The 27,605-nt window shown below is 45.0% G+C and overlaps 2 protein-coding genes across 3 annotated transcripts in view; one reads left to right on the top strand and one right to left on the bottom strand.

Moving 5' to 3' along the window:
• EPG5 (ectopic P-granules 5 autophagy tethering factor) overlaps positions 1-3,330 on the top strand; it is an 87,597-nt gene extending 84,267 nt beyond the window's left edge. For both annotated transcript variants that reach the window (XM_053297497.1, XM_053297496.1), the window contains exon 44: positions 661-3,330. In XM_053297497.1, coding sequence (XP_053153472.1) covers positions 661-843 — 183 coding nt within the window. In that variant the 3' untranslated portion in view covers positions 844-3,330. The remainder of the gene's footprint in view (positions 1-660) is intronic.
• A 2,701-nt stretch (positions 3,331-6,031) lies between these two features.
• On the bottom strand, positions 6,032-27,354 carry SIGLEC15 (sialic acid binding Ig like lectin 15). Its single transcript, XM_053303470.1, has 5 exons — positions 27,268-27,354; positions 12,163-12,546; positions 10,307-10,666; positions 9,261-9,291; positions 6,032-6,285 (listed from the first exon to the last, which is right to left on the bottom strand). Exons 2-5 carry the CDS (start codon positions 12,542-12,544, stop codon positions 6,210-6,212), a joined length of 849 nt encoding a protein of 282 aa, XP_053159445.1. The 5' UTR covers positions 12,545-12,546; positions 27,268-27,354; the 3' UTR covers positions 6,032-6,209.
• Between the last annotated feature and the right edge of the window lie 251 nt (positions 27,355-27,605).

Raw genomic sequence — 27,605 nt, 5'->3', positions numbered from 1 at the left:
AGCATTTCCTTCTCTGTTTGTTTTCAGGAAGACCCTCAAAACTCACCTATTCCCTCAGGCTTTTAATTAGAATACATGTTTGTAATTGTTTTGTTACTGTTTTTATTTCTGTTTTTATGCTACTGTCATAATTGTGTTGAATTTTAATCTGTGCTGATTTTTAAATATTGTTTTAAATTTTGTACACCGCCTAGAGATGTACATATCAGGTGGTGGAGAGAGAGAGAGAGAGAGAGAGGTGAATCCTCACCGAATTCCCTTTTACAAGCATAGGCCCTTGAACCACCGAACCAATTTAGTTGAACGGACTGGCTGGTCAGTTCAACCGAACTGGTTCACGGACCAGTGTTTCGGTTCGAATTCGGTCTGAATTCGAACCGAACCGCAAAATTTGGTTTATGCATACCCCTGCTTAGGACTGCCTTGATCTCTCACCCTCAACCAGGATCTCTCCATCTGCAATGTGAGAATAATCATAGTGACTGCCTTGTAGGATTGTTTATAAGACTTCTGAGACAGGGGTGTGAATTATTTAAAGCACTGTATCACTGTTCATTATTATTGCCAATTCGTCGCAGTTCTTAATCTGAAGTCTGTAGTCAGGAAATCCAAAGCATGAGTTCCTTGCTGAATTGCTCGTTTTGCCTTGTACTTTGGCAGGCTCTGAGTGCTCTTGACTGCATGGCTTCCAACAAACAATATGCGGAATATCAGGAGCAGATCTCCCAGGCTGCCCAGTTTATCAAGGACCCTCGCCATTGCCTGCGGGATGGGACTCATCTTCTGGCTATCCTCATCAACACTTTGTTCGCCGAAGTGCATTACTTGGATGCCATCCGGTAGCAAGAAGCTAGCACAAGTGGCCCCACCTCGCCCCACCCCTTGACTTCAGTTTACAGGGGACAATGACATTGCACAAATTATGAGCGCTCACAGGGTTCTCTTTCACCAAAGGGGGTGGGAGGGTGGGGGAAGAGAGAGGCTTGCCCGAAAACAAGCCCGGACTTCCAGAGCTCTGCTTTAAAGTCTGTGGGAATCACTTGAGTGTAGGGTTTTGGGGTGGCCTTTGTGTGCGCGTGCATCGAGCCTTAACAAAGCAACCCCGCATCTGTGCTTTTACATGACCCCCTATTCATGGGGGCTTGCATGTGACAACCTCATGTTGGATTGTGCTCCAAGGCTGTAAGGTAGGGGTTCTGGAACCTGGGCCCCCTCATGTTGTTGGGCTACAACTCCCATCATGCCCTGTCATGGCAGGGGATTATGGGAGTTGTAGTCGAAAACATGCAGGGGGGCAGGTTCTAGAACCCCCGCTGAAGGGGGTTCTGAAGTTTGATGTTCACCATTTTGGAGATGATGCAACTTGACTTTATGTAGGCGTGTTCTTCAGCACTTTTTCTACTCATTTTGCTCGTGTGCCTTCCCCCCCCCCTTTTTCTTTGGCTGTGAATCGTGTGGGCCAATACAGACTCGGTGGCTGCATCTGATCAGAATTTTGGACTATTCTTGAACTGCTGCCTAATTATTTTCCATCACCTTTTCCTGGCTATTTGTGATTGTTTAATGTGAAAAAAACCTCTCATTGACCTCTGCAAATGAGACAAACCTCAGATATCTTTGCCCTTTCCATGTAGAGCAAAAATAGATTTATTTATTTAAGGATTTGGAGGGTGGGTTGAGTGGGGAGAACTTCCCTAAATTACAAAAGTTATTTCCTTATCATGTGCTTTGAATTAATCACTTGTTTTCATGTTGCCTTAGTTACATGCAAGAAATAATAGCAAGAAAGACAGTTTCCTAGATTTTCAGCAACACGGAGAAGACAGCTATGTATAAATTACAGGAATTTACTAAAATTTACTATTTACTAAAACTTACTAAAAATAATTTAATGAAGATCATTATGGTTTCCCTGTTATGCTAAATTTTGATTGGACTACATATATTGACAGAGTTAGCAAGCTTTCACAGGGTTCTTCTGACGTGGAGAGAATCTCTGTTTAACTTAAATGTTTGCTGTTGATTCCTCATCTGAATCATTTTGGATTTTTTTTGGTCAATAGCCCCAAACAAATTATAGTTAGATTATCCCTTACCTTAAGCTAAGATGACTGACTTGTGATCCTACATGGAAGTAGGTTCTGTAGAAATTAACTTAGAAGTTAATGTCATTAGGGCAGGGTATTAGTCTTTCAAAAGCGCCTATGTGGTTTTTCCTGTATTCCTATCATGGAGGTTTCCAGTGACACTCCAGAATGGTCCATTTATGTCAGTTGCCTTCTGTAGTTTTTGCAGTGTTTTCATTCATCACAGTGTGTATGCTGACTTTCTAAAGCTGTGTTTCCTGGCTGATTGATTATCCAATTATCATTGCCGCCTTTGAGTGCATTTTCTAAGATCTTCTTTCCCTACCTGCACACACCCGTTTCTTTTCAGCCTCTAATCCAATGCACATTTACCTGGTAGTAAGCACCAAAGAACATTTACTTCCGAGTAAATACGCATAGGATTGTATTGTCCATGGGCCCGATGCAGCCATCCCAACTGCATTGGCGGAAACTGAGATGATGAAGCAGCTACACTTTGGAATTGCACCTCAGATCTCTTCCTAATTTCTTGTCATATTTTATTCCCTTGAATAGGTTCTGGCAAATGCTTCAGGCATATTCTGTGCATAGCTTTCCATTTTTCAAAAACACAAGAACTACTCTGAGAAATTAGTGAAAGTAGTACATTTCTGCTTAAAAATATAATCCCATTTTCATGGTTTGAGTTCGGCTTCCCAGGCGAGGTTTTATGCCTGCAGCCCCTTTCCCAGATCACCAGCATCTTCCAATTGCAAATACAGTTGTAGCCTGAATGACAGCTTTCAGCAAATTAGTGCCGGATTATCATTTTTTGAGACATTTCCCTTTCTTGTTTTGCCAAATTATGCAAATACAGTCTTTGTCGCGGGATCTTCAGGATTCGTTTTGTGGATTAAGCTTCCAGATATGAATGTCACGTTGCCCCTTTGGTAAACTAGTCCAGATGTTTATGTTTTAGAAGATCTTTCTACAGACCTCACAACTGGAATATATGGAGAGAGAGAGAGAGCTGCTTTTTTTTAAGAGGAAAAAAGAAGTGCTCTATGGTGCTTCTTTTTCTCAACTCAGTGTTAAAGATTTAAAGAACTCTGAAAATGCAGAAATATTGTGTGTGTGCGTGCGCATTTAGCAGAGTAGTTTTACTATGGAAGCTATTGTTTTGGCTGTGGGTTTTACAGAATGTGTGTTTATAATGGTTTGTGTCTGCAGGAATCACGTGAAATAAACTATGAGAAACACTGAACTATAATGGTGGTGCTTAACATGAAATAGCCTATTATTTTTTTTCAACTGGGATGGTTGGGGTGGGGCCAGGATCCACCCCGCTGTGGCTTGCTTCTTATCCCTTGTTTTTTTCTTATCTCCACCAAAGTGGGGACATTTCCCTAGCCCAACAGATACAGATATATCTAAATCAAACAGTCTGAGAAAACATAAGATTCTAATGGTAGATTAAAATCACATAGGTGTTCATAATAGAATACACTAAATGGCGCAGCGGGGAAGTAACTTGTCTAGGGAGCCAGAGGTTGCTGGTTCAAATCCCTGCTGGTATGTTTCCCAGACTATGGGAAACACCTATATTGGGCAGCAGTGATAAAGGAAGATGCTGAGAGGCACCATCTCATACTGTGTGGGAGGAGGCAATGGTAAACCTTTCCTGTATTCTACCAAAGAAAACCACAGGGCTCTGTGTTCGCCAGGAGTCCACACTGACTTGATGGCACAACTTTACCTTTAAAATACATTATAACAAATAGTTATACTCTAAAGCACATTTTGTCCACCAGCATCCTTTTCAATAAAATTAAGAGAGTGACTGACATGCCACACAAGGGTGCGTCAGACCAGTAACATTGCATGCAGCAAGATGCACAGATTATGCAAATGATGGTGCAGAAGAGTTAGCACACTGGAAAGAATGGGCTTACTGTTGTGTAACGTGTATGCCTGCAGTGTTACTGGGCTGACATCTTGGCATAGTATGCCAGCCATTGGCTGACATCCAGACTAACACTGTACTTGTGCAATGAACAACATTGTGGGGGAAATGCTCGAAACGGATTTTGTGTTTCGTTTCGAGCTCGAAACAAAATGCAGATGGCTAGAATGTTTTGAATTTGTTCTGTCCTGCTTGCGGACAGTGATGCGTGAGAGTATTTCTAGTCGGGGGCAAGCAGCAGGAGCAGCCGCCAGAAGCCAGCGTTAGCCACCACCTGGAATGGCTGATCATTCAAAGTGATCATCCCGGCAATGGCCCAAGTGGTGAGATGAGGCTCTGGGCAATCAGTCTGCTTGCTCACCAACTGCACCAACCATGCAGGCAACTTCTCCTGCTTGGGACCAGGAGCAGGAGCCTTGCTGCTAGTTGAGGCCACACCAGGCCTATTTCTGCCAGCGGGAGCAGGGCTCCCCAGGTGATGCCGTTGAAGGTGCTTCAGCATCTCTGACATCCCAAGATGTCTAAGGTCCTTCCCCCTGTTGGCCTGTGCCCTGCAGTGGGTGCAGACAGCAGGGGTTAGGTCACCAGGGCAGAGTTCAAAGTGGTCCCACACTCTACTGCCATCCTAGCCCCATTTCAGTGGTTGTGGTGGTACTGGGGCTGCTGGTTCCTTCTGGGGACCACCACCACCCTCGATCCAGGAACTGGAATGACTGCCGTCCCTCCTCAGTCTCAGACCTGGGGGTTAGGGAGGATGGTGAGACTCTGTTGGCTGGGCTGGCAGCCAACACAAAGTCCTCCGCTGCCAGTGGACTGTCTCCTCCTGTCCTACGGTCCTACCAGTACCTATCTAATCCCTTATCTTAATCCTAACCCCACTCCTCCACACAGCAAAACGACGAAGCAACATATTTCACCCGCTCTTGCAGCTTCTCTTTTGAGCCCTTATCTCAAATGTTACTGTACTAACATTAATAGGCGGACAACCAGTAGAACATCCCACTGCAGCTAACAATTCAAAGTTAAAAAAAAAGTGAACATACAAATTTTATACTGTATTGAATGTTTTTCCTATAACAACAGTATACAAAAAGAAAAGAAACTGCACTCTGTATCAAGAAGGGGTTAACTGATGTTCTAGGCCAGAGATTGCAACAACCTGGGTGCCACAGCGGAGAAGGCCCTTACATGTGTACCCATCAAACACATATAAGATAAAAGTAGGACATGCAGAAAGGGCTTCCTGGAATGGGCCAGTGGTGCAGTGGCAGAACAACTTCTTTGAAGGCAGAAGGTCCCAGGTTCAATCCCTGGCAGCATCTGCAGGTAGGGGTGGGAAAGATTCCTGCCTGAAACTTTGCAGAGCTGTGGCCAGTCAGTGTAGACAGTACTGAGCTACATGGGCCAATGGTCTGACTCAGTATAAGGCAGCTTCCTCTGCCACTTCCAATGATCATAAAAGATGGGAAGGGTTGTATAGTTCCTCAGACAACAAACTTGATTCCATTTGACATCCCTGAGCCTCGAGCCCATGCATTCCTCTTCCTGCATGATTAAAACAAATCAGGATTCACGGTGACATATTGGTTTGGTCCTATATAGTAAACTGTGACTCCATCTTAGTTCCATATCCTGGCTTCTTAAGCTATGGTTAGAACAAGCCAGGATTTGCCAAGTTCAGATGTCAACATGGTGCATCTAGGGCTTCTCAACCTTGGCTTCCTAGATGATTTTGGGCCACAGTTTCCATCACCCCCACTCATGCTGGTTGTTGACATCCTTACACCTTTGGTCACTGGGGATGTTAGAAGTGGTCCAACAGCATCTGGAGACACAAGGTTGAGAATCTCTCTGTTCTAAGCCATGGTCAGCAGACTTCTATCCCTTGTGCACAAAGAGGAGGGGGCCATCCAATACTAGGGCTTTGGAATGTGGAGCAAAACCAAGATTAAACCAAGGTTCTGTATGACACCTGCGGGATCATGATGGACAATCTTGAGACTCCACAAATTGGGCTAAGTCTTCATTGTATGCTGGATGAACTAGAGATGATTGCTAATTTAGCCACTTTGGTTATTTTGTACCAAATCTGTGTACTGTAATGGAAGTGTACTTCATGGTATAACATGAAAGAAAGCCATATAGTTCAGGATCTTTAACATATGCGCCTCACTGTAGCTTCATTCTGGCAGACTTTGACTTATGGAGTTGATCCTGCGGTTGAGGTTTTCATAGGCAGATTCTTGTGCTTGTTGCCTGCCGATGAGAAGGTTAACAACATTAATAGGAAACAGAGTTCAACTTATTTCCTGGGTCATGGTGGAAAGATGGTAGTGCTGATGAAAAGGTAAGGCAACAGGAAAACCCAATCCTAATGATATTTGCATTCAAGTGCCATGGTTTCAATGAGAGAGAATTAAACACATGCTTAACTCTCTCACAGGAACATTATTATTTTATGTATTATTATTTAGAATATTTATAATACTGCTTTTCATCAAAGGTTCTCAGTGATTTACCTAGCAGGTGCAATGAGAAGGTGGTTCCCTGTCTCAAAATGGCTCACAAGGGGGACACCAGAAATAGCTACTGGGAAATATACTGTACTGGAATGAAAAGGACAGTTGCTCTTTCTTTCTTAAATATGAGAGAGCCACCAATTTAAAAGTGCCTCTTCTGTTAGAGGGGATAATTAAACACCTAATTTTGGTTGGATTGTCCCCTAAAGTTCTTATCTGTGAAAATTTTGCCCTGGATATTATTATTAATACTTTTCAAAAACAGCAAAAAGTTCTCAAAATGTTTTACACAGCAAAATATATTGGAATATGGTTCCCTGTCCCAAAAAGGCTCACAATCTTAGAATCAAAAGAGAAACTCCCACAAGATGGAGACACCAGCAACAGGCACTAGGGTAATGCACAAACTGATTCCAGCAGTTCGGTTCAAGTTCAGGTTTGAACTGGCCTGCTGACCTGCGAGCCAGTTTGAGTCGAACTGGCCCTCGGTTCGGTCCAAATGTCAAACCAGGCTGAACTGGTTCAGAACCGGTTCGGAAGTTCGAGGGGGCATGCCTGTAAAGGAGAATCGGGTGAGGATTCCTCTTTACAAGCAAGGGGGGAGCCCTGCCTTCCTTGGGGAAAAAAAAAAGAATGGGGCAGGTGAGAGGGCTCCTGCAGTCTGAGGGCATGGCAGCATGGCTCCTTCTCTCTGGATCAGGCCCAGAGCTCCAGTCCATTTGTGCGGCCTGTGTGCACGTGCAGAAGCCATTTGTGCAGCCTCACGGGATTCCCTTTTACAAGCATGCCGTTGAACCGGTTCCAAACCAGTTCGTTAGAATTGGGGCTGGTTCAGCTCAAACTCGGAACTAGCTTTGAATAGAACCAGTTCTGCACACGCCAACAGCCACCAGAGAGACTCTGTGCTAGGCTGAATAGGGACAGTTGCTCTCACCCTGCTAAATATAAGAGATCCCCTACTTTAAAAAGGTGCCTCTTTGCTCAGTTAGCAGGGATTCCCCATTATAGCTATTCTTGCTCCGCATCCATACGTTTTTGAGAAATTTCTCCTTGTTACGATGCTGGCTGTTCCACTGGAGGATCCATCATGTATGAATCTGTCTCACTGTATAAAGCAATCTTCACAGGGGCAGGTACTCTCTGAACAGAGAGCTGGAAGTGATTTAAAAGAAGGATCACAACACTTATCCCAATTTCACCTCCAAGAAAGAGTTTTGTGTTTTTTCGGCAGTAAATTTTTATTTTGAAAATACAAGAAGAATGCATATCTGCCCCCTGCCTTGCAAAACCCTACAAGTTCAGGGGAAAGAAAAGAAAATAATTTGCCAATTCTCAATTATGAAAATCCTTTAGAGGGGTGTATCCACAAAATAGAGTGAGAGAAGGATATTAGCTGTTTTGGTTTTTTAAAAAACCAACTTGAAAGCAAAAGCATAAGCATTTTCTGCATAAGCAGAAATCATAGATCCATTTGTACTGGAATGAAATATTTTTCAGCTCTTGAAGATTTTCAGCATAAGAAATAAAGGAGGACAGTGGGATCCCTTGTCTGGGTCTAGGGATCAGTTGGGATCCCTTGCCTGGTCTACTCAATGAGTTTGTTCATGGTTATAACTCCCCAAATGTGCCCATCCTCTTCTCTTTGGGAGGTTGTTCAGCAGATTTCCAGTTACATGCTATACTTTTGCTGCTCTTTGTAATTGTTTCAGGTGGTTGTGTTTTTGGAATACCCCACAGAACACATTTGACTGAGGTGGCTATGATAAATGTGTGTACACCAGGGGAAGCAAAATGTCTCTCAAATCACCTTCAGCACGTGTATAACTCGCCTTTCTCTGCTCTACACTAATGACTATCACGACAAGCTGTGACACAACCACATTTTTTTAAAAAAAGTATACATGGCAACGATGGATAGGAGGCGAGCAGACATCTTGAAATGGTGTTGCTCCGCTAGACAAGTAACAGGGACCTGCTTTTAGTACAACTGCCGCTTCCCGCCTCCGCTCCTGAGCAGTGGGCGGGGTTGTGCGCCCGGCCTGAGAAGCAGGCACACCAGCGCCATCTTGGCTTCCTCCATGTGGCCAGTGGCCCGTCAGGAGAGGGGGCGGGGGAAGGAGCTAGCCTCCTCACGGGCAGTCTCTTTGCTGCCGGAAACTCTTCATTTCCCTTGCTTTCCTGAATTCTTAAATATTTTAGTTTTAGATTGCTGACCTGAGGAGCAAATAGCTGCTTCAGAGAGAGGGAAATGGTGGGAAAGGAAACTCTTGACTCCGGCTTATCCTGTACTGTGCTGTGTCCCCACACTGTTTGGGGACTTACAAGAACCATGCCCAGTTTACTTCTTGCTTCTAGCTAGTTTGTTAAAGACCAGGGACGGCCCAAGGCTCAGGGGCGCCCCAGGTGAAGTTCACCAAGGGCACCCCCCACCCCATTGAGTGCCCTCCTGGTCACAGTGGGCAGGAGGGTGGGCAGGGGACAGCGAGTGTGCACCTACCCTTCTCACTGGTGCTACCTGGCTCTTTGCAGTGGTGCCAAGGTGGGCAGGTGATGGGGAAAACCCTGTTAAATCCCTGTTAAAAACTCCTTTAGCTTGGCCCCAAGGTTCAACATGAATTGCTGACACATTTCAAAGACACTTTTCACAGCCCATAAGGGCTAGAAACTTGCTTATTTTTTAAACTTGCAAGCTGAGACGTAAGAGTTGCTTACCGTGACAGGCGGGTTGGGAACATTAAGCCATCTGTAATGCAAGGGATGGAAACAGATATACGGGCATTAATATTCTCACATCAGCGTTGTATAATATTCAAGTGAGCACATAGTCAGCAGATTCACAGGTTCTGAAAAGACAAGGTTCTAGTTCTCACTGAGGTGGCCACATGACCAAAATAAAATAAAATAAAATCCCTGCACCAAGAAAGCTAGTATGGTAGGGTGTCGGTTTCTAGCATAGTCTTTTCTCTTACATGCTAGCTTTGCAAAGTGCACAAATATTTGCTTTATAGGAAGATGGCAAATGTTTTCTTTTTACAGACTGGGGTCTGAAGAACCTTTATCATGCAAAGTATTTGCTCTAGAGTTGTGCTACACTCCTCCATCCTCCACCCCCATAAAAATTAAAGCAAGCTTATCACCTGACACCAAAGTCTAGCAGCTAAGAAGCAAAACTTAGCTACATTGTAAGTGACCTGAAATTTCTTATCTGCTAAAAGAAATGATGCATAAAATACATCAGGATGACCAGGGGAATGTCAATAAAATAGGCAAAATCAGACTATTACACAAGTCACAATAAAATCTACAATAAAGGAACGCATGTGTTATCATTTCAGATTCTCCTCAGTGGCAGGGACACAGACGCTGGGCAGTCGGGATTTTACAATATCTGCCCTCTGGTAATGCTGAAGGGAGGGCATTGAATTGGGCCCTCAAAAAAGCCCAGCTGTCTTTGGAATATGTCAATGTGTAAAGACAGGATGCCATTGCTATTCCGCCAACATCTCTTAGCATCCTCCATGAATTTGGAATCAAACGCAAATTAAGGTGCAATTCTGTGTCTAGAAAACATTATGTGGTTTCTTTGGCCTTCTCTCAATGTTTAAAGTATGCATTCTATTTAGCTGTGCTATCTACACTTGTGTTCTGTTCTTTATGCTGGTCTGTGGCCATCATAAAGATGACTGATGGGAGTAACTTGCACTCAGGTCTCCTTGCTGTCTGTCCATACAAGTTCATTCTGAGTGAACAGTACCTACCTCCCTTCCAGAAAGCACCAATCCCTAATATCACCAGCAGTCCCAGAAATTTAATCCCCAAGGCTACGAACAAGGGGACCAGGATCCAGGAACTACTTCCGGCTTTGAATTTATAAAAGTACACAGCCCCTTCTGCTCTTCCGAGGCTGTTAACAGCTGTGCAAGTATATTTTCCATCGTGAGTCAGGCGGTGGAGCTCCTTGGTTATCTGGTGGTTTGCACTCGAGATGGAGGAAAGGCTGCTGGATGGAGGACCGACCCACGTCAGGGTGGGGAGTGGCTCCCCTTCTGCCGTACAGGTTGCATGGAACGTGTGGTCTGGATTTGTTTGGACGGAGACATTAACAATCCTGGGGGCAGCTTCAGAAGTCCCAAGATATGAGAGACAACAAAAGGGGACATGGAAACAAAATATTAGCAATCTGCTTTCATTGCATGCCTGTTATTTGTAATTTCTCTCCCCACCACCTTTGATACAGATTCAGGGTGGTTTCACATTATCCCCCAAATATAAATAGACACCAAATCTGGATAAATAGCCCCTAGTGAGAACTGTGTGAGACATTTCACATAATTTGGACCTGGTTGAGACACTTCATATAATTTGGACCGGGGTGGCCACTCTGCTCGGATGCCACTTGATCCAAGAACCGAATTTCCGAAAAAGTGACATTTGAAGCGTATGTCAGTGTTCCATCTGAGAGTTTCCAAGGGAAGCCCAGTGAGTTTCTGTGAAACAAATGAAATTTCTCAAGGGATTCCTAAACATCCCTAGCCCCAAGCAGTGTTCCCTCTAACAAGGATTCCCAGATGTTGTTGATTGCAACTCTCATAACCCCCAAGCAAAAGCCATTGCAGCTGGGGATTCTGGGAATTGTAGTCAACAACATCTGGGAATCCCTGTTAGAGGAAACACTGCCCCAAAGTGGCACAGGCAGCTAGGGTTGCAACATTGCTGGCTAAGAGCAGGAGAAGGGTCTGCAGGCTTGGCTGTGGGCCCAGAGTGTGGCTACAACTTGATTCTGGCCTTTCTTCACCCTGAGATTGTATTGCTTCCTCCTCAGAAGAAGGTTATACTCAGAAACACCAGGCAGGTTGAAACCTGAGACATGACAAACTTCTCATACCCTTACCCTCAGCAGCCAGATGAGCAGCCTGCTTTTTTTAAAGAAAGAAAGCAACACATGTAGGGCCAAAGAGCACATTATGATGATGATCACGATCACCCTTTAGTAGTACTATTACTTAGTCAGACCTCCAGACTACGTGACTAAAGAGTCCTCCTCACGAGTTGGTTAGTTTAGATGCCAGCCACTGTCTGCTGAGCTGGAAATGCTGCAAACTTAGCCTGCAAGACTGGCTTAAGACCTTTTGGGGCCTGAAGTGAGGGGCCGTCTGAGGCTGAGCAGTACATAAGAACATAGGAAGCTGCCTCATTCCGAGTCAGACCCTTAGTCCATCTAGCTCAGTATTGTCTACGCAGACTGGCAGCGGCTTCTCCAAGGTTGCAGGCAGGAGTCTCTCCCAGCCCTGTCTTGGAGATGCCAAGGAGGGAACTTGGAACCTTCTGCATGCAGGTGTCCTTCCCAGAGGGGCCCCATCCCCTCAGGGAAATATCTTACAGGGCTCAGACATGCAGTCTCCCATTCAAATGCAAACCAGAACAAACCCCACTTAGGAAAGGGGGCAATGCATGCTTGCTACCACAGGACCAGCTCTCCTCAGTACGCTTGAGTAACATAGCCTGGATGTCGGCCACTACTTGTAAACCACCCAGAGGTCTTGCGTTTTGGGCGGTATAGAAATGTATTAAATAAATAATACTTATCGCTTCACTGGCTTTCAGCGCCTCTTACCGATGAGGTGGAGCTTGATCCCCATCCTGGTCTCATACTTGTCGTGTGAATCCCCAGAAAACTCAACTCGGCAGAAATATCTGTTGCTGTCGTTCCAGGTCAGGTTGTCGATTTGGAGTGAGAGGTTATTCTGTCTCGGGTTTCCCAAAAGCTTGTATCTGTTCTTTGAGCCGATAGTGGTTTTGCAGTGCTCACTGGTGTTGTGTGTGATGCACTTGAAAACAATCGTCCCAGTATAAGGCTCCCTCACCCGCCAAATGGCTGTCAGCGTCCTGCTGGGCATCTTGTGTGGGTACGTGTAGGTGCAGGGCAAGGCCACCATCTTGCCGATCTCGCCGGTTACCTCTGATGGCACATGCATGGACCAGCCACTGGAGGGCATCCCTAGAAGGAGAGCAATGGGGTTTTTATACTTTTTAGTGAGCTGGGAAACTCAAGGGCACACCACAGGCTTTGCAGATAAAATGTCCCAGGGTCAGTACCTTGCATGTTAGCAAAAAAAGGATCTTGCATAGCAGAGCTAAGTATAAGCCCTTTACCTGAATCCTTGGAAAGCCACTGCCAGTCAGAAGATAGAACACTGTGCTAGAAACACAGATTGGCCTTACTACTACTACCACCACCACCACCACCACCACCACCACCACCACCACCACCAGTATTTATATATTGCTTTTCAACAAACATTCTCAGAGTAGTTCACATAGAAAAATAAAATATTAACAAGCTGTTCTAGTCAGAACTAATCAGCCTACTTTCCTTTGACTGTTTCTACATCTGGACTAAATTTGGTGCAAATCAAGGTCCACAAGTTAGATCTCTTGTGCCTCAAATGTTCATGTGTCTGACATCTTGGATCGGGGGGGGGATGTCATCATTACAAACTGCACCATTGAGGTGTCCCTCTTTGTCACTCACTACAGCTGTTCCAAATTTGGTTCAAATCAGTTAGACAGTCCTCAAGTTAGTGCACGTGCGCCTCAAATGTTTACGTGTCCACCATCTTGAATTGGGATGGATGACACTGTCACAAGCTTCACCATTGAGGTGTCGCTATGTGTCACTAGAACTGTAGCAAATTTGGTTCAAATCAGTTAAGCGGTTCACAAGTTAGCCCACTTGTGCCTCAAACGTTCACATGTCCACCATCTTGGATTAGGGTAGATGCCATCATCACAATTTTTGCAATTGAGGTGTCCCTATGTGTTCCTACAGCTGCAGCAGATTTGGTTCTAATCAGTTTGCGCCTCAGATGTTCATGCAGTTGCCATCTTGAATTGGAGTGAATGACATAATCACAAATCATGCCATTAGGGCATCCCTATGTGTCCCTACAGCTGAAGAAAATTTGGTTCAAATCGGTTAAGCGGTTCACAAGTTAGCCCACTTGTGCCTCAAAAGTGTACGCGTCTGCCATCTTGAATCAGTGTGGGTGACATCATTGCAAACTATGTCCTTGAGGTGACACTGTATGTCACTCACTCCAGCTGTACCCAATTTGGCTCAAATAGATTAGGCAGTCCACAAATTAGCATTCTTGCACCTTAGACGTTTATGTGGCTGCCATATTGAATTGGAGTGGATGACATCATCACACTTCACACCATTTGGACATCCCTATGTGTCTGTACAGCTGTAGCAAATTTGGTTCAAATCGGTTAGGCAGTTCACAAGTTAGCCCACTTGCTCCTCAAAGGTTAATGCGTCTGCCATCCTGGATCGGGGTGGATGACATCATCACAAACTATGCCATTGAGGTGTCCCTATGTGTCCCTACAACTGTGCCCGATTTGGTTCATATTGGTCCAGGCGTTGTGAAGTTGATGTGGAGGGACCCATGGACCCACACAGAGAATGCTGGGTGATTTCATAAGCCTAATGGAAAGTAGGCTAATAAAACGATTCTCTGTCCCAAAAGGTCTCACACTAAAAAGAAACACAAGAGAGATACCAGCAACAACCACATGAGGCATACTGTGCTTATGCAGCATAGGGCAGCCCCTGTGCCAGGGGTAAGCATTGTCAAGGGCCCAGGACCACCAGAAGCCCCCTGCTGATCCCTGAGACCACCTCTGTGCTTATTGCCTTTGTGCAGGGTTGGAGAGCAACTCTCTCGGGGCCCACACAAGTTGGAGGTGATCCATGGAGGGTAGTTTGCCCAGGGCTGCTTGAAATCTGAAGTCAGCCCTGAAAGCACCTCTCATGTTCTTCTATGGTGCTGAAAGAGCGACCGCATTTGTATGTAATGGAGACCAGAATTTCAGGCAGCAGAGGCTGTCTTATCATCGCATCTGAATGAGTGCAACTACAGTTCCGTGAGGCGACCCAGCCAAGGTTTGGATTCTGAAACTCCAATCTGAACCCAGGGTTGAAGTAAGTTTTGTTGCCCCAACTAGAAGTTTCATGCAGCCTGCCTGTTGTCCGAATTCAGAACCACAGGCTGCATTCTCTGTGACCAGAGTTGAGGGAGGAAGCTCCTCTCTCCCTCTGGCCATGATTGGCTGTTCAGGCTGTCTTTCATGCCAGAAGGAAGCCCGCACAGCCAGTTCCTGCTCCTCTCTGCATTCTTGCTGACTGCAGAGTGCTCTCCGTGATGTCCGAATTCAGACAGGATAGTAGGGGTGGGGGTGGGGGGTTGGTGGAACCGTGGGTCCATTGGACCTGTGGTTCCATGTTACGTGCAAATGTGGTCAGTGTTTGAAAAGGGCAAGTAGACTGGGATGGATTCTTTGTAGCACTCAAGGTCTCACCAGGTCCTTCACTGGCTGATATTTGGTAACATGAAGCCTCTGCTTGTTCTCATTGTTTCCTTCTGGTGTAAGGCAAGGGTCTCAGACTTTGTTGGACTACAACTCCCATCATCAACTGCTACAATGGCCTTAGCCCAACAACATCAGGGGACCCGAGTTTGAGAACCTCTGGTTTAGGGGACGGGGATTTGATGTGCCTACCTGCAACCATCACAGAAACTAACATTTCCAGTGATGAAAGCTCTTGCCTAGTTAGTCTAGCTCTTCACCTGAATCCTGCTTCCAGTAGAGCTTCTCTGGACCCATAGTTCACAGAGCACAGGGCTCTCTTGCTCCTCAGTTCTGCTGGGGTCCTAGTGATGGCCACCAGCTTGGATGGCTTCGCACAGGGCATAGACAAATACATGGAGAAGAAATTTATCAATGGCTCCCAGTCTGGATGACTCCAAGCGACCTCAAGCAGCAGGATGCTTCTGAATACCAGTTGCAGGGGAGCAACAGCAGAAGAAGCGGGCATGCCTTCACCTCCTGCCTATGGGCTTCCCAGAGGCATCTGGTGGGCCTCTGGGAGATACACATGGGATCTCTGTGGGAAAGTTTAAAAAGAGAAGAAAACAACGAGGAACTTTTAATTCATCCCAATAAATTGAGATGAATCTCCCAGTTCCTACATCACTTCATCCAAATTTAACTAAAAATAACCAATGTATAATCATTGTATAATTATTGTATAATAACCACCCAGAGACTTGCATTTTGGGTGGTATATAAATATATCACATTAAAAAAATAAAAAGAATAAAAAAATATAAGGCCAATTAACATAGCATGTTTGGGGTGCACACCTAAGATTTCCAAGTGCACACCTAAAAACAGAAAATGTGAAAGTGACAAATGCGTGTTTCAAAGGGCATGTGTCATGCAGCTACTTGGGGCAGGGATTCAGGCACGGCTGCATCTATAAACGATACATTGAAGATTAAAATACATGCTTCTGCACTCTAGCTGCTCATAACAATGCTGTCTCAGTTTCTTCCTCTGCAGCAAATCTTGCTCCATTCCAAACCAGAAACTGGGTAGGATAGTCATGGCCAATCCACATTTTGTCCCCAACATTTTATCAAAGGTGGATGAAAAGCTGCCCTACCCAGCTCCCGGCTCCCACATAATCATCACTCTCCAGTCCTCCTACCTTGATGTGTGCAAACACGTGACCGCCGCCAATCGGGAGTGTGCCCGGTTCTCCTGCCCTGTCTGGGGGCTCCTCTGACCCTGTTTAGGGTCCTGTTAATGAGTCTAAGGTATGGGGTGGCCTGTAGAATCTCTGGATGCAAAGGAAGCAGAAGATGACCCAGGGTCATAGCTAGGGGAGAGTGGGCCCCTGTTCACCCCTCTCCCCAGTGGCCCCTTGGAGTGAGGGAGATAATGAAGAAAATAGGGAGGGGTGCTGAGGGCCCTCGGGAGCTGGAGGGCCTGGGTTCTTTGAACTCATCCACTCAATTGTAACTACAACCCTGAGATCACCAGGTAACTTACTCAGTTACTCTGTGTTCAGGCAGAGTCATCAATGGACCCCAGAGTTTTTTCAAACAAGACCTCCATCTAAGATTTCCCCTCCTTTCAGTTCACAGGCATTTCAACCATTTCCAGAACAAGCGAGGAAAAACATTGGCAACACACTCACCTTTCTTAACCACGCAAAGCAGATTCAGGAGAAAGAGACTGATGCTGTTCATCTTCTAGGCTTCCCCCCCAAAGGTGTGTTTCTTGGTCAACAGACCTACGTTTTCTTCACGTTAGGACAAAGCAGTCTAACAGCATTTCCTATCTGCAGGATGGAGGCAGCTGGACTTTCCCTTGTCTTGGAAGAAATGAGTCTATTCAGCTGGTCAAGTGATGAGTCTTTCTATTAAGCACGCTGTGATCAGTGGAAAAACTGTACAAGGAAGGAGCCATCAATCTCCTACTTTTTAGACAGGATGAGCTGAAGTGCTGGGTTTAATGTTCATACATGCTGACAGTGCTGACATCCAGACTAATGCCTCACTAGTGCAATGAACAAAGAGGCACTCACAAGAGAAGGCCATGTAGCTAAGTGGATGCTCAAAGCTGCTCCCCCTCTTGTGCTTTCAGGCCATTGGAGCAAGCAGTGCACTGGTGCAACCACAATAGCAGGAAACGGTGCAACATGCCCCGAAACATCTATGGACTGAGGAAGAAGCTTCACAGTCAGAGGCTGCACCACAGGTTGTATAAGGACACCCTCTTACTACGTTCGGAACATTGGAGTTCTCTCTGCTGAATTTATTTCATTAGTTTCAGCCCTGTTTTCCATTCTATCAAGGGCATTTTGGATTTCATGCCTGTGTGCTGAGATGTTAGCTATTCCTTCTGGTTTTGCTTCCGATGGAAAGCTGATAAGGATTCCCTGCAACCTTGATGATCCAAGTCACTGATAAAAATGCTGAAGAGTACTGGACGCAGGAGGACAGAGCCCTGCAGAACCTGACTCAAAAACTCTGTCTATTTTGATGAAGCATCGCTTATGAGCACCCATGATATGCCTTGTCCAACCAGCTGTGAATCTACCTGAATCTATTATAACGTAGTCCAGTGTTTCTCCACTGGTGTGCCATGGGACACTAGCCAGGGCACCATGCTGACTTGCTCTGAATCCACTCCAAATGTGGGGAGTTGAAACTCCCCACTCTTGGACCTGACTTGCCCCCTAATGCACCAGGTGGAATATATCCCTCCTTGTACACAAGGGAGTGAGTTAGTGCCCAAAGTGGGGAGTTTAAACTCCCCTTAGGAAGAGCACATGTAAAAATGAATGAATGAATGAAACTGGAGGGAATGGGTGTGTCTGTTGCGGTGGTGGTGGGGCAGTATGCCCCAGTTCTTGATTTATTTATTTATTTTACATGTAAGTGTGCCTCAGGATGAAAAAGGTTGGGAAACAGTGATCCACTGCATGTCTGACCAGTTTCTGATCAAAATATCAAATTCTCTCTCTCTCTCTCTCTCTCAATCAATCAATCAATCAATCAATCTAACCATCTATCTAACATATTTACATACCACCCAAAACCCATGTCTCTGGATGGTTTAGAATAAAACAATACAATTTAAAACATAATTAAAACATTAAAACTATTTAAAATTTAAAAGAATGTTAAATTCTATGAATATAATTAGTTTTTAACAGCTGATGAAATGTAATTTTGCTGTCGAAATGCAAATTCAGTTGGACTGAGCCTTTGTGTTTATGGTTAATATACTGATTGATTGATTGATTAAGTGTCGTCAAGTCGGTGTTGACTCTTAGTGACCACATAGATAGATTCTCTCCAGGATGATCTGTCTGCAACTTGGCCTTTAAGGACTCTCAGTGGTGCATTCATTGCGTCATAATCGAGTCCATCCACCTTGCTGCTGGTTGTCCTCTTCTTCTCTTTCTTTCAACTTTTCCCAGCATTATGGACTTCTTAAGGGAGCTGGGTTTTCACATAATGTGTCTGAAGTATGATCGTTTGAGCCTGGTCATTTGTGCCTTGAGTGAAAATTCTGGATTGATTTTGTCTATGATCCATGTGTTTGTTTTCCTGGCTGTCCATGGTATCTTCAAAAGTCTTCTCCAGCACCAAAGTTCAAAAGCGTCAATGCTTTTTCTATTTTGCTTCTTCAAAGTCCAGCTTTTGCATCCATAGAGTGTCACGGGAAAAACCATGGTCCGAATGATTCTAATCTTTGTAGGTGTAGACACATCACCTCATCTAAATGTCCTTTCCAAGGGCTTCATTGCAACCCTACCAAGTACTAGTCTGCAGCGTATTTCTTGACTGCTGGTTCCTTTACTGCTGACGGTTGATCCTAAAAGGCAGAAACTATTCACCACTTCAGTGTCTTCATTGTCAGTTCTGAGGATGGTTGCTGTACCCATTGTCATTAGTTTAGTCTTCTTTACATTTAACTGTAGTCCCATTTTTTCACTGTGCTCCTTGACTTTCATTACTGGAGCTTGCAGATCATCCTCATTCTCAGCTATCAGAGTGGTGTCATCAGCAGAGCGCAGGTTATTGATGTTTCTTCCTCCAACTTCAAAATTGCGCCCATCTTCTTCCAATCCAGCTTCTCTCAGTATATGTTCAGCATATAAATTGAATAAAGAAGGAGAAAGTAGACAGCCTTGTCTTACTCCTTTGCCGATCTGGAACCAGTCTGTTTCATCATGTTCTGTCTGGACTGTGGCTTCCTGTCCTGTGTACAGGTTTCTCATGAGAACAATGAGATGTTCGGGGATGCCCATTTTCCTAAGGATTTTCCACAGCTTGACGTGGTTGACACAATCGAAGGCTTTTCTGTAGTTAATAAAGCACATATTGACATCTTTCTGGTATTCTTTGGCTTTCTCAATTATCCAGAGTGCATCAGCAATGATGTCTCTTGTTGCTTGGCATTTTTTGAAACCAGCTTGAACATCCGGCATTTCCCTTTCCACATAGGGCTCTAATCTGCATTGGATGATCCTGAGCATTATTTTGCTAGCATGTAAAATTAAGGATATAATGCGATGGTTTGCACAATCTGTTAAGTCTCCTTTCTTTGGTATGGGTATGTAGAATGACCTCTTCCAATCTGTTGGCCACTGTGTCATTCTCTAAATTTTCTGGCATAGTTTGGTTATAGCCTTGACTGAGCCTTCTTCTGTTGCCTGCCATATTTCTGTAGTTATTCCATCAATTCCTGTAGCCTGCAGACTTGGTAATGACCAGAGTGCTGATCTAACTTCATCTTCCTGTACTAGAGGTTCTTGCAAGTAGGGAATATCTTCTAGAGTATCTTGGATGTTGATGTCCCTGCTATACAGATCTTCAGTATACTCCTTCCATCTCTGTTTGATCTTCTCTGAATCAGTTACTATCTGTCCTTTGGCATCCCTTAAGATATCAGTTTGAGGTTGGAACCTTCCTCTGAGTTCAGAGATCTTTTGGAAAATTTGCCTTGTTTTTCCGTGTCTGTTTCCATCCTCAAAGTCTTTACAGATGTCATTGTAGTATTGGTTAATATACTATTGTCCCCTTAAAGAGACAAACCAAGTAGGAACCTGGGAAAGGGGGAGAAAAAAGAAACTCCTGGGCAATTTTGAAGTGGGCTGGACAGAGATTAGTAGTGCTGTTGAGATGTCTGCTGAGCTGACTTAAGGTATTTCTAGAGAGAAAGGTTTGGTTTTCTTAACCTCTTTGGATTGTTACACAACCACATTTCCCCCCCTAGAAAGGCCCAATATTTTGCTTTCAGTCTTCTTTGTCATATTATCTTCCATCTGTCATAATTTTTTGTTAAAAATTTGTAACTCCAATGAAGATAAGTCCCGCAATTCTACTAATGAAAAAGTGTCATCTCCTTTTCCTTGCTTGTCACCATCCATTTTTGATACATCTTTACTCTGTTTTCCCCTGCTATTTTTAAGGAGTGAAGTAGACACTTATCCCTAGACCGAAATTTTTTCATCGAGTGGCAATAGTGTCAATAATAATGTCAATCACCATTTAAATTATTTATATGCAAAGATGATTATATGCAATTGAGTAGGAACCTACAACCAAATAACTATATAACTATATATTTTCCCATTCACGATTAAATCCAATAATATTCAATCAAGTCTATTGTCCCAAAATAAAATGAGATAGGATGAGAATTTCTAAACTTTGCTCCAATATTTTGAAATGGATTGGTCTCATGACCCTAAAGATAGATTTTTAAAAAAGTTTTAAAAATGTTTTATATTTTGTAATTTCTGTTGAAATTTGATTTGTTTTATGTGTTTTTATTGGATTTTTAAAATAGTTGTGTTATTGCGAGCTGCCCAGAGAGCAATGTGTTATGGGGCAGCTAACAAAGTTGTTGTTGTTATCATTATCATTATCATCATCAACATCCCAATCACCTGGCTGATCGGTCCCTTATCTCACCCACCCCCAGCCTTTGATACTCTCCTTTGGCTCCTAAAACTAAAGGCAAGGGTAAAGTTGTACCCTCGGGTCCGTGTCGACTCCTGGCGACCACAGAGCCCTGTGGTTGTCTTTGGTAGAATACAGGAGAGGTTTACCATTGCCATCTCCCGCACAGTATGAGATGATGCCTTTCAGCATCTCCCTATATCACTGCTGCCTGATACAGGTGTTTCTCATAGTCTGGGGAACATACCAGCGGGGATTCAAGCCAGCAACCTCTTGCTTGCTAGGAAAGTCATTTCCCCACTGCACCATTAGTGAAGTGACAGTTCTACTAGTGAAGGATGACTCTCTTTCTGCAATGGCCGTTTGTGCTCCTTCCAGAGCATGCAGTTTGAAAACAGTTGCAGTGTTCAAGATGTGGGATTCACCACAAGAGGGCAGTGATGCTTGAAGGCAGAGCAATGCTCTTGAGCTCTGAAAAAGTTTAGAAGAGCCACTGACAGACGGAGAAGACCAGACAGAGCCGGAGGGGCCAGTATAAGTTAGGTTCACATTTTGCTGTTTGCGAGCTTGATGTAGCTCCTTTTAGACATCCTAATGAGTATGAGGATGTTTTGTAGGAAAAGCCCCAACTGGCAGACCCTTTGAAATGAGCTTTACCTCTGCTAATGGAGAAACATTAGCAGAGGAAAGCCCTTAAAAGTTACCTTTTAAAGCAGTGACACACTTAATTTAGCAGAGGGCGAGCAATTGGTCCTCTTCAACCCCAGGACAGGATCCCTCCAGATAGTGGCTGCTTTTGCTGCAGTCTGCTTTGTGTTTCTTTTTTAGATTGTGAGCTCTTTGGGGACATTTTATTATTTATTTTTCTATGTAAACCACTTGGAGAACTGTTGAAAAGTGGTACATAGATATTGGTAGTAGCAGTACCCACAAGTGTCTTCTCTGATGGTGCAAGTGTCAGATTCTCCGATTGTACAATTTTGGCTGGAGTAAAAATAATAATTAAACATCATTACATGGGCCAATTTACTTCAAATTAAATACACAGAGTCCTGTTACCCTCTATTACATGTGTGTCAAATTTCAGAGTTCTTTGTCCAGATACTACCTATTTCTGCTTTCCCCCTATTTCCCCATAGATGTCTATGGGGAATATTTCCAATTTTTATCACATTTCCAGTCAGACACCGTAGGACATTGTAGAACTGGAAAAGGTGCAGAAGAGGGCAATCAAGATGATCAGGGGCCTGCAGCAGCTTTCCTATGAGGCAAGGCTACAGCACCTGGGGCTTTTTAGTTTGGAAAAGAGGCGATTATGGAGAGACATGATAGTGATGTATAAAATCATGTACGGAATAGAGAGAGTGGTCAGGGAGAATTTTTCCTCCTTCTCTCACAACTCTAGAACCAGGGATCACCCCATGAAAGTGAAGGCCAGGAATTTAAGGACCAACAAGACCAACTCCAGGTGGTCTTGGAGGAAACTGATTATCTAGACCCATTTCAAACTGGTTTTCGGGCAGGCTATGGGGTGGAGACTGCTTTGGTCGGCCTGATGGCTGATCTCCAATTGGCAATTGACAGAGGAAGTGTGACTCTGTTGGTCCTCTTGGATCTCTCGGTGGCTTTCGATACTATCGACCATAGTATCCTTCTGGAGCGTCTGAGGGGGTTGGGGGTGGGAGGCACTGTTTTACAGTGGTTCCGCTCCTACCTCTTGGACAGATTCCAGATGGTGTCGATTGGAGATTGTTGCTCTTCAAAATCTGAGCTTAAGTATGGTGTCCCTCAAGGCTCCATACTCTCTCCAGTGCTTTTTAACATCTACATGAAGCCGCTGGGAGAGATAATCAGGGGATTTGGAGCTGGGTGTTACCAGTATGCTGATGACACCCAGATCTACTTCTCCGTGTCAACTTCTTCAGGAGTTGGCATATCCTCCCTAAATGCCTGCCTGGAAGCAGTAATGGGCTGGATGAGGGAGAATAAACTGAAGCTGAATCCAGATAAGACGGAGGTATTTATTTGCGGGGTTGGAACTCTAGAGACGATTTTGATCTGCCTGTTCTAGACGGGGTCACACTTCCCCAAAAGGAACAGGTTTGCAGTCTGGGAGTACTTCTGGATTAACGCCTCTCCTTGATTTCTCAGGTTGAGGAGGTGGCCTGGGGTGCCTTCTATCAGCTCTGGCTGATACCCCAGCTGCGCCCATTTCTCGAGATCAATGACCTCAAAACAGTGGTACATTTGTTGGTAACCTCCAGACTGGACTTCTGTAATGCACTCTACGTTGGGCTGCCTTTGTACGTAATCCGGAAACTTCAGTTGGTTCAGAATGCGGCATCCAGGTTGGTCTCTGGGTCATCTGCTAACTGGGCAAAGAGGCACCTTTTACCGTGGTGATTCTCTTTATTTAGCAGGGGGAGAGTAACTGGCCCTATCCACCCCCAGCACAGTGCTTCTAGTGACTGTTGCTGGTGTGTGTCTTATGTTTCTTTTAAGAATGTGAGCCCTTTGGGGACAGGGAGCCATCTTATTTGTTTGTTGTTTCTCTTTGTAAACCACCCTGAGCCATTTTTGGAAGGGCGGTATAGAAATCGAATTAATCATCATCATCATCATCATCATCATCATCATCATCATCTCGGAGAGACCACATTACTCCTTTGTTGATGGAGTTACACTGGCTACCAATCAGTTTCCAGGCAAAATACAAAGTGCTAGTTATAACTTATAAAGCCCTAAATGGCTTAGGCCCTGGGTATCTAAGAGAGCGTCTTCTTCACTATGAGCCCCACCGGCCATTGAGGTCACTTGAGGAGGTCTGTCTCCAGTTGCCACCAACTCGTTTGGTGGCTACACAGAGACGGGCCTTCTCGGCTGCTGCCCCGAGATTGTGGAATGCGCTCCCTGCTGAGATTCGATCCTCCCCATCTCTGGCAATTTTCAGAAAACACCTGAAAACACATCTCTTCAACCAGGCTTTCTCAGCTTTTAAAAACTTGTTTTTAAATTGTTCTGATTATTTAATTGTTGTTTTATGATGTTTTTAATTGTTAATCGTTGTTTTATGCTTTATAATTTTTGTTTTAATTATTAACTGATTTTAGTGGTGTTTTAATGTAAACCGCCCTGAGCCTTTTGGAAGGGCGGTATAAAAGTTTTAATAACAACAACAACAAGAACAACAAGAACAAGAAGAAGTTCTTTTTCACACAGCACATAATTAATCTATGAAATTCTTTGCCATGGGATGTGGTGATGGCCACTAGCTTGGATGGCTTTAAAAGGGGCTTAGACAAATTCATGGAGGACTGGTGTATCAATGGCTACTAGTCTGGTGGCTATTGGCCACCTCCAGCCGCAGAGGCACCACGATGCTGCTATACTAGTTTCAAGGGAGCAACAGCAGGAGAGAAGGCATGTCCTCAGCTCTTGTCTGTGGGCTTCTCAGAGGCATCTGGTGGGCTATTGTGTGAAATAGGATGCTGGACTGGATGGGCCTTGGGCCTGATCCGGCAGGGCCATTCTTATGTTTTCGCATCCATTAATGACACAATATCTGATATTTGTATGTCCAGAATCTCCAGCTGCAACTGCAATGGCTTTTGTTTGGGGATTATGGGAGTTGTAGTCAACAACATCTGGGAATATCTGTTAGAGGGAACAGTTTGTAAGGGTCCCTAAATCTGATTCCAAGACTAATCATATTGGATCCAATACCGATTGCTTACTATTGCTTCCTTATGAAACTGATGCTAACTGTGGTCTGGCCAGGATGCCCTAAAGTGCTGTCTACCCCAGGCTACACTTGTGCTGTACTTGTTTCAGTGTGTAGTGGTGGTGGGGAATAAGATTACAGCAGCAGGTTCTGTCACCAATCTGTGCGGTTCACCATCACATCTTATAACAGGGGTCTCAAACCTGGATCCACAGATGTTGACTAGAATGGGAGCTGAAGTCTAAGAACATCTGAGGACCCAAGTTTGAGAACCCCTGTCTTAGAACATAACAACAACCCTGCTGGATCTGGCCCAAGGTCTATCCAGTCTAGTCTGCTGTTTCCCACAGTGGCCCACCAGATGTCTCTGGAAAGCTTACAAGCAGGAGATGGAGGGATGCCCTGTTTCCTGCTGTTATTCCTTAGCAACTGATATTAACAGGTAAACTTCCTCTGTACCTATAGGTACCTTGTAGACATCATGATTAGCGGCTTTTGATAGACGTATCCTCCACAATCTTATACCAATACTAGTAATTTTAAGCCCATTAAATTAACGGGCACTAGTAGACCTTCCCCTTCCCCCTCCCCTTCCCCACCTCTGTAAGTCTTGCTCGCTTTGCCGTGCCTGTTCCAGCTGGACCTCCCGGGAAACAGAAAGCAGCGAGTGTGTCTCAGGCTGGTAGTTGCTACTGCTGTTGCCGCTTCTGTTGCCTCTAGGCTAGTCGCACCCGGGCTGGACTCGCCCCCTTTCCCGGACCCGCTGCCGCCGTTTTTCTTCTCCCGGCGGTCGGGCCGAATCTGCCCCTGTCGTCTTTTCTATTCCTGCGGCCGGCACGCAACGACCCGGGTTTGAATGTGTGTGTGTGTTTATTTTATTTTATTTTTTCGCTATGTTGGCTTTCGGGCGGCTGGGGGTGGGTGGGAACGTGGCTGTGCTATGTTGGCTTTCGGGCGGCTAAGCAGGGTGTGTGTGGACCGTGGCTGCTGCTGGAGTCTCTGATCGTCTTCGGTCGGTTTGGGGGGGGGGGCGGGCGTCAGCTGGGGCCATTGTTCTTGCTATGTGTTTCCCATGGCTGTGTGTGGTTTTTAAGTATCTGTTGTGGCCACCAACATGGCCGTCTGGCTCCTGCCGCCGCCGCCGTCTTTCCCTGCCCCGTGTCTTTCCCTGCCCTGTCTTTCCCTGCTCCCTGCTCCGTTCTCCCGGCCCGGGAGCCAACATGGCCGCCGTGTCCCTGCGGCCGTATCTTTCTCGGACGTTCTGGGCATGCGCTCCGCGCATGCCCAGAACAGCCAAGAAAGACACGGGCAGGGACATGGGATTACACTCAAGGGCTTTATTATAGAGGATGCTTCCGAGTGAAATACAAAGTGCTGGTGGTTATTACCAAAGCGCTTAACGGCTTGGATCCAGGGTATTTAAGAGAGTGCCTCCTTTGTCATGAACCCTCCTGCCTATCAAGATCATCTGGGGAGGTCTGGTTACAACTATCACCAGCTTGTTTGGTGGCTACTCGGGAGCAGGCCTTCTCTGTGGCTGCCCCGTTGCTCTGGAATGCACTCCCTGTCAAAATCAGAGCTTCTACATCTCCGGCTGTTTTTTAAAAGACCCTTAAGACTAACCTGTTTTCTTAGGCTTTTGATTAATTTTAATTTATAGACACACACACACACACACACACGTCTATAGCCTTTCTGCACACCCCCAGTTTGTAGTGCCTGCATTGCTAAATGCTGTTCATCTGCTTTATTATTATTATCTCTTGTTTACACAGCCAGACAGGTGTTATTAACTGGTTTGTTTTATCCAGACAGCGAGTCCTTCCCAAGGACCTGGCATGCCAGAATTTTGTTATCCATATTGTTGTTGTTGTTATAGATATCATTGCAGAATATAGGCTGTTCCCAGTAAAGTTGCTTTTTGTAATTGGCTGATGGTGATTTCTGTGGCCCCTATGGTGTTGAGGTGCTCTTCAAGGTGTTTAGGAATTGCACCCAGGGCGCCAAATACCACTGGGATTATTTTGGTCTTTTTCTGCCACAGCCTTCCAATTTCAATTTGTAGATCTTTGTATTTTGTGATTTTTTTTCTATTTCTTCTTCTTCTAATCTGCTATCCCCTGGTATTGCTATGTCGATTATTTTGACTATTATTATTATTATTATTATTATTATTATTATTATTATTATTAATAACTCAATTTCTATACTGCCCTTCCAAAAATGGCTCAGGGTGGTTTACACAGAGAAATAATACATAAATAAGATGGTTCCCTGTCCCCAAAGGGCTCACAATCTAAAAAGAAACATAAGACAGACACCAGCAACAGTCACTGGAGGTCCTGTGCTGGGGGTGGATAGGGCCAGTTACTCTCCCCCTGCTCAATAAAGAGAATCACCACATTAAAAGGTGCCCCTTTACCAATTTACCCCTCTTAAAGCCCTGTGCTAGATGTTGCCAATCTTCTTCTGGCTATGCTCCTCCACACTTCACAAGTCATTGACAGCCAGGCATACAGCAGGTGCACCGAGGTGCAATAACGAGGCATGCATCGCGTGCTGGATTTCTACCTGTCGCTTCGCTGTGAATGGCACTGATGCCCTGCTGCTGGGGAGGGGATGCTGAAAGACAGCCCAGATCCTCCACTGAGAAGCTGAGCACACATACCATAACAATTCTGTTGATCCGAGGCCTGAAACGGGCAGCAACTGCGCCAGTGTGAGAACGATTCCGTGAGCTTCCCAACCCGCTCAGTCGTTCCAGAGCGAAAGAGAGAAGATGGAACACAGTGATTCTGTTGCCATAGTAACCAAGAGCCCGGCCACACTCTACAAGAGAGGATGCTGCCCGGCCTGGTAATCTCGAGAAGCCCCACAGAGCTCACTTTCCGGGTTTCTCTGGCTGTGAGCAGGGATCAAACAGGCACAAAGGGAGGCTGGCAGCTCCGCCCCGGAGCAGGGCTTTCAAAGGCCACACATCACAGCTTCGGACCGACTCTGAGCTTG

The sequence above is a fragment of the Hemicordylus capensis genome, chromosome 2 (genome assembly GCF_027244095.1).
Source record: "Hemicordylus capensis ecotype Gifberg chromosome 2, rHemCap1.1.pri, whole genome shotgun sequence".
Lineage (NCBI taxonomy): Eukaryota > Metazoa > Chordata > Lepidosauria > Squamata > Cordylidae > Hemicordylus > Hemicordylus capensis.
Note: the sequence above shows the minus strand (reverse complement) of the source record. Positions and strands in the feature narration are given on the sequence as shown.

What these genes read in the sequence shown, in the direction of transcription:
- SIGLEC15 (XM_053303470.1), bottom strand. Translation starts at nt 12,544, where the DNA reads ATGCCCTCCAGTGGCTGGTCCATGCATGTGCCATCAGAGGTAACCGGC. An exon ending in GATCAAGCTCCACCTCATCG is followed by an intron (nt 10,667 to 12,162) that starts GTAAGAGGCGCT and finishes GGACTTCTGAAG; the next exon opens with CTGCCCCCAGGATTGTTAAT. An exon ending in TGGTGCTTTCTGGAAGGGAG is followed by an intron (nt 9,292 to 10,306) that starts GTAGGTACTGTT and finishes CTTGCATTACAG; the next exon opens with ATGGCTTAATGTTCCCAACC.